The sequence below is a fragment of the Genypterus blacodes genome, unplaced genomic scaffold, assembly GCF_046128005.1.
Source record: "Genypterus blacodes isolate CSIRO-AG114 ecotype Tasmania unplaced genomic scaffold, CSIRO-AGI_Gbla_v1 ptg000134l_1, whole genome shotgun sequence".
In the NCBI taxonomy this organism is placed as follows: Eukaryota; Metazoa; Chordata; class Actinopteri; order Ophidiiformes; family Ophidiidae; genus Genypterus; species Genypterus blacodes.
Window position 1 is genome coordinate 125765 of NW_027466936.1, and position 9236 is coordinate 135000.

Here is a 9236-nt window from a genome sequence, read left to right on the forward strand (position 1 = left end):
GCCAGCAGGGGGCGACACACGTCAGGCCTGTTTATATGTACGGGCTCACTGCTCATGCGCACAGCGACCAATACCCGGAAGTGAACGCCGTAAACACGCCTGCAGGGCGCTGTGGAGCGAGGGAGCGAAGTCCTCCTGCTTTGTCCGAACTCCAACTCCAACAAGAGCGGAGAAAATGTCTAAGATCGACATGTTGAGGCTGCTGATCAACCAGCGCCTCACCGCGGCCGCGGAGGAGATCTTCGAGGTGTTCGGCAGGACGCTGGCCGAGTACGAGGAGGAGATTTCCCGCTCAAAGATGGAGATCGACCGGCAGCGCAGGATGCTGGACCTGATCCACAAGCCGCAGATCAAAGTGCAGAGGGGCCGTGAGTTCCTTTTCCCCTTTCTCGTCCTCCTCCTCATCGCCCCGCGTCACACACCGACGTGTGTCCATGTTATCTCGTGACTTCCGCTTGAAAGTGTCGCTGCTTTCCAGTCGTTGCGGTTGAGAAACAGGAAAAGTGTTCTATATTATTCAATGAATTAAAGTTCAGACTAAGTTTACCTGTCATTCCCGTGTTCCCAAGTTTGAGGTTTGAACTTTAGATATTTGTGTTGAACTTTAACCTGAATCTGAAACGACCCGCACTTCAAACCATGTCCAATGTTGGCGCCCCACTTACAGGCTGGAGCTTGAACTGCAGCTTTAAAGCCGCTCACAGGTCCAAAGTCGATATGTCCATGAATCCAGCGCCTTTGTGACCTTTGGTTCCTGCACTGTAATCACGTTTAGGTGAATACAGGGGGATTGATTGACGTCATTAATATTGGTAGAAGTGTTAAAGTGTTGTTGTGCTTGTTAACACATAGATCACTGCATCACTGCAGAGGATTCAGTCACTGGAGGGTTAAGTCCTGTGTGTACTGGTTTAGTGGGTGACTGCTGTGTTTTTTTCTTCTTCTTCTCTTGCTGCAGCGTTGCCCGAGCAGGAAGAGTGGAGCCCCGACGAGGCCCCGGAGGAACACAAACCTCCTCAGCTCAAGAAAGAAGAGGAGGAGCTCTGGACGGCTCAGCAGGGCGAGGACCCGGAGACCTCCGAGCCAGACCCTCAGCCGGGGACCTCGGCCCAGCGGGCCCTGTCGGAGATGGAGGAAGACCTTCCTGAAACGTTGCACTCGGTGTCGGATAACGGCCAGCTGGACTCTGAGCTGGAGATGCTGCACTCGGAGGTGTTGGACTCGTACATTTGCACAATCTGTGGCCGGGTGTTTGCTCAGCGCGGCCACTGGGCCAAACACGTGCAGGTGCACCGGAAGGTGGAGGCCAAGGTGGACAAGTCGTACTGGTGCGACATTTGCGGGAAGAGACTGACGCGGTTTGACGGCTATCAGAAACACATGAGGATCCACACGGGAGAGAAGCCATACAGCTGCGAGGAATGTGGCAAAAGATTCAGCGACAACTCCAACTACAAGAGGCACATCCGCACACACCTGATCCACAAACCACTGCAGAGCCCCACCGCCGCCGACATGTGACCAACATGACACCGCCACGAGACAAGGGACAGAGAAACACACACCAGTTACGCAGCAGGAAGGAGGTACAGACTCCAGAGTCATGACATCATGGACAGGTGTGCTTCTCCAGAGGATCCACTCAGCCTGATTCATGTCTGGCTCACACGTATGTGGCGTGTGTTTCATCAGCAGCTTTTTGTTCCTCCTCCATTGGTGTTGTTGAGCGCTGGGAAGCCCCCCCCCCACCCTCGCTTCTGATTGGACAGCAGGGCGTTACAGCGTCCTATTGATGAGAAAAACATTGAAACTAACGTCGGCTGTCACACGCCACACATGAAGAAGAAAGAAAAGCGGCTTAGGTCTGGAGTGCTTGGATTTCATTCAAATGAAAACGTCACCAACATTTTAAACACATCCTGGAATGGCGCCAGTGTCTCTGAGTGTGGGGACATGGAGGGACATGGTGGTCACTTTAATGAGAGAAAGGTTTCTTGATTTGCTCTTCAGAACTGAAATTTGAGGTTTGACCCTGAAAGTGTGTTTTTAAGGTAGAAAGTCTTGAGTTTTGTGACGATTTGAATCAAGACGTCAATAAACCTTTTAAACATGTTTGTTTTTGTTCAAATGTCGATTGTGGATTTTTCTCAATATTTTAGATATGTGACTATTTTCAGTTACACTCCTGTTGAACAATAGTGCTGCATGTTAACACACACACACACACACACACACACACACACACACACACACACACACACACACACACACACACACACACACACACACACACACACACACACACACACACACACACACACACCGGTCAGGAAAGATTTAAACACGATTTATAATCATTCTATTCTATTTCCTCTGAGCGCATAAACTTGTACAAATCTGTCTTTCATTATAAATGATATAAACTGTTGTCTACTGCTGCCAGTTTATCTGCGTTTAGTGGGCCAGACATTTTATTTTGAAGGTTATTGTGAGCTTGTACAGGAAGTGATGGTGCAGCTGTGCGCATTGTTGCGTCTCTGCTGCGTTCCTTCTCTAAAGTTGATGTTCCTTCCAGCAGGATTGAACCTTCAGAGCCTCTGTATGAGATTCGAACGCGTCTGATGAACTTTGCGCTGCTCGCTGTTTTGTTTTTGTGTTTTATTGCTGAATCATCTCGCTAGACTATTGAAGTTAGCTTAGCTTGTTAGCCAGAAATACTAGATCCATAAGTTTAGTCGTATAAAGTCAACAGACTGCACCTAGACAACAAATACATCATGAATACAATTGAATGTAAACAATGAAGGGCGTAGACCCCCGCAGTAGCACACACTCGCACGCTGACGCACACACACACACACGGGAGTTCTCCGTGCGTCATCAAAGCCAAACTGAGGAGAACAGAGAGACCGGTCCTTCACTCAGCAGCTCAACTGAACAGATGAAGACTGAATCTGATGGAGAGGACTGTGCAGGACCAGAACCAGCCAGGAACTTCAACTCAGCAAGTGAGGACTCCTCTGAAATTGAGACTGATGACAGCAACGACTGGAAGGAGACCAGTCAGGCTCAGTCAGGTTTGAAGACGTCAAACACAAATGAACAAGTCGTTGTAAGTTATACAGGATGTGGCAATTACAAGAAGTCTCTTATCTGCTCTTAATGTGACCAAAGATTTCGCAACAAGTTTGAACTGAGGAATCACATGAGGACGCACACGGGAGAGAAACCATTCATCTGTTTAGTTTGTGGTAAAAGATTCACCCAGAAATCAAACTTAACTGATCACACGAGAGTTCACTCTGGAGAAAAACCATTCAGATGTACAGTTTGTGGTAAAAGACTGAATCACAAAGAAAACTTAATTATTCACATGCGACTTCATTCTGGGGAAATCTCTCAGATGTTCAGTTTATGGTGAAAGATTTACTTACAAACAACGACTCACATGCGCCTTTATTCGGGATAGATACAGCAGCTGAAGGTAAGCATGTTTGCACTCAGTGGATCTCTCTCTGGGCCAAGTCACACTCAGTCTCAAAGTACAAATTAAAATTCAAATACAGCAGTTTGGACCCCCCATGGACTCAGAACCTGAATCATATCTCATGGAATGTTTTCGTATGAGACACAAACGGACTTAGCGTTGCTGTTTTTTTGTTGACTCATCCTCATCGAGACTTCAAAATGAGCCTAGTCTGCGAGTCGGAAATCCAGGGATACAGATGTTTCACTGACTGACAGAAAACAAACTGCGGACTTGATGGACTTTTTCTGCACAAAAGGAAATTGTGCCAAAATGTCTAAACTTAGCAACCAGAAGAGCAAAGTGTGTCGAGGCAAGTATACTGCTGTGAAATGTGCTGTGTCACTCTTTCAAAATAAAAGCCCCAAATAAATACAGAAGAACCCTTGTTGAGTAATATTTCCCAGTAGCTTTTATTTACACATCCACGTGGTCGATTAACAGCAGGAAGGTCAACATAGTAGCTTGTGATATTATTACATTGTCATTCCCATATGGCCCACAGGGAGGCGCCAGTAGTCCATCAGTAACACCCCAGTGTCTCCTCAACTCTATCCCAGTGACAGATTGAGGAATAAACAGGTTTGTTTTGAAGGTTACTCGTGTATTCTCATAGAAAACTGAAGGAGCCGTTAAGCTTCAGTTCCAACGCCCATAGTTGCGATTGTCCACAAGTCGTACTTGTATCGAGTATCAGTAGTATCAGTAATATCCTGCTGTTAAAGTGTTGGGTTTACTGATGTTTGTCTCTTTGGACCTGATTGGACACATTTTCTGATGTCCAACAGGTTGGAAAAGACAAAAACGCTGCCTACATGAGAGCAGAGTGAAAAACACTGAGCTGGTTTCTGTTTAAAGTGCACAGCAGCTGGAGGAGCACCGTTGTGTCTCTGTGAGCTGCACGGTGCTGCTGCTCAGCCCCTCCTATGAACCCATCTGTGTTGGGGTACTGGGTGAAGCGCGCAATGCAGTGAGGGCAGGAAACAGGATCCGGTGCAGTCCGGATCCTGTTTCCTGCCCTCACTGCAGCTTCCACTACTCTGAGAAGGATCTTGATCCAATGTGTTAGAGATCATCACCACACATTATTTTGATGAACACAGCACATCTGCATCATGCCAATCCGAGCAGGAGAAATGGGTTGTAAACACGGTTTGGCCTTTTGGGTCGGGGAACAATTGGTTCCAACATGAAGGCAGCAGCTCTTCTGCTGACCAAACAAGCTGATCAGTCATTCTGCTGTGACAACACTTTGCTGCACATCTCACTCACTGACCCCCCACCAGTCTCCTCCAGTTCCCCCCACCGACTGGCTGGTGCCAGCGGACTTGGCGTTGCATCATTTGGTGCAGCGCCCGGTCGGCCCGTCTGCAGCTTCACTGCAGCATCCAGACGGCTAAATTATTGCTTTATATCTAGCGGCGGCATATGGCGGCATGCTGAGACATGTGAGCCAATCACAAGCCTGAAATGGACCAGCGGCTTTAATGACAGACAGCTGCTTAGGGCCTCCTGAAGTCTGTTTGCTGCACAAACTGATCGAAACAGAAATCTTTAGATTTGAACGACCATAACAGGCATTTGACACGGTTTCAAGCTAATTAACTACAAGTTGTGTGAATGTTCCAAACTATTACACCTGTTTTTAGAATGATGACCTCCATTCCAAGTTTGGAATTTTGTTTACAAAGTTTGTTTGTTGTTGAACATGACTTATTTTTAGACACAACATGGAGCTTTGTTTTCCTCAGTGTCCACATTTATTTGTCTTCTTTCTTAAAGGTTCCAGGTGACTTCAGGCCCCTGGTGCATGAGGGGCCACAACAAAGTCTGACTCTGGCTCTTTGTCTTCTCTCCTGATACTTGCTCCTGGTCCATGACTGATATTTGGTCTAATGGCAGCCAGGAGGAAGTACTGGAAGAAGAAAAGACTCTCTTATTCTTGGGAAGTAAACGTCCCCTTTTCTAAACAAAGATCCAAAGCACTGTTTTGGTTTTTAGAATCTTAATCTGGAGGCAGTTTTTTCGGATTCTTCGCTTCATTTCTGTGATGGTTTGTTGGTTTCAGCTGGTTTGTGTGTGCAGCAGTTACACAGCTGAAACATCTGCTGTGGTCCTGATGAAGTTAATGAAACAAAAGAGATGACAGCAGAACAGTTAGTCATTTCCTTCGGGATAATAAACCTTCATCTTATCTCTTAGTTGCACCATTTTTATTATTTGCAAACAGAAAACCGCTGTTGCAACTGAAGGGATTCACATCTGGAGCCAATGACAGCGTTGAAACACTTTCTCACACTTTCCCGTACTGAGGAACACGTCGGTCGCTCTGTCAGCTTCACGCAGGGACACTTTGCTTCCCTGTTTCTGCAGTTTGTTGTTGTAGACATGGACTCTTTTACAGTTGCTGACTTTCATTGCTGTTGCCTCAAAATGTTGCACGCAAGTGAACCAGCAGAAAGTCAGAACGTCTGACTGGAGCTGCAAGTGAAACCTTCTCTGTCCTCCCACAAAGCAGCACCACACTTGTTTGTTTGGTCTTTGTGTTGAGCTGCCAAAGCAGAAACAAAGAGAAGAAACTGTGTGAATTTGCTTCCGTCTCTATTTTTAGAGCCCCTGAACACAAACAGAGCAGCAGGCTGGAGATGAAGGAAGAGCAACATACAGATGTGGACCACAGCAGATGTGTGCTGTGAACATTTTCACATTAAAAGCACATCACAGTGTTGCACAGAGATGAGGAAGGATGCAGCACCTTCAGGTGATGACACCGGGTGTGTAGATGTTGTGTATCCTATTTTGTGATGTGACGGAATCAGCTCCATCTCAGCTCCATGATGCTGCTAGTTGATGTTTGTAGCTCTGCTAGACACTCGGCTCTGCCTGGAGACACAGAGCTCCTATCTGAAGAGGACTGAGGGACCACCAGATCCTGATCCTACTGATCCAGGTCCTACTGATCAAATGGAAATGAGTGTTGACTCAGTGGGTGCAGTTTTGTCCTTCAGATACTTTCTACCATTGTTGAATAACAATAAAAGACGACATGATCTCTGTGAAGACGAAGATGAAGATGACAATGTGACTTTGATCTAAACACACAGACGTGGCTCAGCTCTTCTTTATGTCCTCAGTCCTACATGAAGCTCCTGATGGATTTTGAATGAATCCTTGGCCTGGTGCCAGCCTGCAGCAACCGGGGGTGTGAGGAAGCTGGATCATGAACATCTCACTTCCTGGTTTGGCACAAAGGGAACTGCTGTCTTTTCCACCTCAACAGTTTTAGATCAGGCTCTGCTGCGTGTCCGTGGGACGCCAGCCCTCGCCCTCCTTGTCCTCCTCGTCCTCCTCCTCTCATTAGTTGTGGCACCATTGCAGGTACAGGATGATACCTTTTGTTTAGCATTGTTGCTGTCTGGGCGCCTGTAGAAAGCTTGTTAGCTTGGTTTCATGTTGGATGAATGCATACATGTAGGTTAGCATTAGCTCATTTTCTACCTCAAAATTGGCTCCATAATAAAAGTGTGTAAAACTAGGTCGAAAACATTTAGCATGGAAAAATATTTGGTCCCATATTGACTTCATCCAGATCAGACTTTCTGGATAAACTTTGCATAAATGTGTTTCATACTTCCTGTTTGGTAACTGTGCAAACCCAGCGTCTGTAGCTAACGTGTTTGTTGCTAATCGCCTGCAGTCGCCAGAGAAACGTCACAGCGCTGTTTTCTAAGTTAGCGTTAAACCAGATGGATCCAGCTCGGCTTTGCTGGTGGAAAAGAGGCGGAGTCTGTTCGTCTCTTCTCTGTGATCCGCGCGTCGTCTCCTTCGCCTCCTCGTGTTCCAGCAGCAGGACGATAACTGCCTCTACACTTTCTCGTCTTTACGAGCGGCGTGGACCGCAGCGCTCCACCACAGTCTGTGTTGGTCTCACTTCTATCGAGCGCCGCGGCCACGTGGGAGCGTTTCCTTTTCACTGGCAAGCGGCGGCCATATTGGATGGTTCTCACAGCAGAGCCTCAGTAGTCGTACTTACCCGTAGACGCTGCCACTGTGTTTGGGAGGAACAGCGGTTTGGGTGGGACCTGCGGTTTGACTGATGCAGTCCGTCTGACGACAGCTGCCCGCTGGACGTGCGGTCCCTCGCTGTAACTGTGCTGACGCGTCAGGCAGGCACCGGCGACCGGCGGCCGCCGGCTCTCTGCGCTGGTATGCGAGTTTGCGCTCGCCGCCCCACCCGGGCCGTTGCTGCTGCTGTTCGTGTTCATCCTGGCTAGAAAGTGAAGAGGCAGTGCCCCCCGCTGGTTGAAGCTGTGGGGGCGCGACGCGTCGCCACCGCCCATCTTTATGAGAGGGTATCGCTGCGACGGGTGGCGAGTCACAGAGACGCCACTTCCTCCTCCACTGGGTCTCTCTGGAATCACCTGCTGCTGGAGGGGCGTGGAGGAGGAGGAGGAGAAGGAGGTGGATGAGGTGGGGTTGTTGGAGGAAGAGGAGGAGGAGCATGAGGAAGAGGTGGAGTTTTGGGGCAGCGAGGAGCCGCTGTGACACGGAGCAGATTCCATCTCAGGGATCTGCTGCTCTGCACCGCCGCCGCTGCTAAAGTGATGCGTACGAGTCTGTGAGCTGTGGGGATGAAGGTGCTGATGATGATGATGATGATGTCCTGCAGAGGGGAAGAGCGAGGATGAGGAGGTCGACGTCAGGACCTTGATGCCTCCTGTCCCTGAGGCGCTGACTTCATGAATGTGTTTGAGGAGCTCGTCCAGCGCTGAAACGTCCACCACGGCCTGTGGGAGGGTCTGATGGGAGAGCTGCTGATGTGGGACCTCCACAACTCCTCCTGCCACTCCTGCCGCTCGCTCCTCAGTGGACAGCTGCTTCTCTTCAGGCAGGTGTAATGAGGAAGAGGACGCTCCGGCTCTGTGGGCAGCACTGGTCATACTGTTCCCATGGTGATGAGAAAACGGGAACACCTCCTGTGTCAGCGGGTTCCCCACGACCGCCATGCAACTGGGCCCCGATCCGGAGGAGCCGGGTCCACGCTTGGCATTGTGGTCCGTGGCGTTGTTATAGTTCTGGTTCTTCTCGTACTGATGGTGTCTCAGGGCCTTGGTGTTCTTGATGGGGAGCCTGGGCGTGGAGTCCGGTGTGGGCAGGCCGGACAGCTCGCCGTCACCCTGAGAGAGAGACTACATGGAGGTTAGACCTCATGGTGCGGAACAATCCAGAAAGAAATGTGCTTCTAAAAACATGCAGGAACACAGAATGAAGCACATGCAGGTCTACATGCAGGTCTACATGCAGGTCTACATGCAGGTCTACATGCAGGTCTACATGCAGGTCTACATGCAGGTCTTCATGCAGGTCTACATGCAGGTCTTCATGCAGGTCTACATGCAGGTCTACATGCAGGTCTACATGCAGGTCTACATGCAGGTCTACATGCAGGTCACCATGCAGGTCTACATACAGGTCTACATGCAGGTCTACATACAGGTCTACATGCAGGTCTACATGCAGGTCTACATGCAGGTCTACATGCAGGTCTGCATGCAGGTCTACATGCAGGTCTTCATGCAGGTCTACATGCAGGTCTTCATGCAGGTCTTCATGCAGGTCTAGATGCAGGTCTGCATGCAGGTCTGCATGCAGGTCTACATGCAGGTCTACATGCACCGTGTGTACCTGAGACAGGCTGAGGTCGGGGTCA

At 49.0% G+C, this 9236-nt stretch overlaps 2 protein-coding genes across 2 annotated transcripts in view; one reads left to right on the forward strand and one right to left on the reverse strand.

The window, feature by feature from the left end:
- Positions 1-175: 175 nt before the first annotated feature.
- Positions 176-2111, forward strand: LOC143011511 (uncharacterized). The gene is made up of 2 exons (XM_076164407.1): positions 176-368; positions 959-2111. Exons 1-2 carry the CDS (start codon positions 176-178, stop codon positions 1519-1521), a joined length of 756 nt encoding a protein of 251 aa, XP_076020522.1. The 3' UTR covers positions 1522-2111.
- Positions 2112-5238: 3127 nt separating this feature from the next.
- Positions 5239-9236, reverse strand: part of LOC143011514 (semaphorin-6D-like) — a 17132-nt gene continuing 13134 nt past the window's right edge. Inside the window, exons 19-20 of the mRNA XM_076164410.1 lie at positions 9212-9236; positions 5239-8715 (exon numbers count right to left, since the gene is read on the reverse strand). The exon at positions 9212-9236 is cut by the window's right edge and continues 107 nt beyond it. Of these exons, the coding sequence (XP_076020525.1) occupies positions 7543-8715; positions 9212-9236 (1198 nt within the window). The 3' untranslated portion in view covers positions 5239-7542. The remainder of the gene's footprint in view (positions 8716-9211) is intronic.

Excerpts from the sequence above, each read along its gene's own strand:
- LOC143011511 (XM_076164407.1), top strand. The coding sequence starts at position 176 with ATGTCTAAGATCGACATGTTGAGGCTGCTGATCAACCAGCGCCTCACC. Across the intron at positions 369-958 it reads GATCAAAGTGCAGAGGGGCC|CGTTGCCCGAGCAGGAAGAG; the intron begins GTGAGTTCCTTT and ends CTCTTGCTGCAG.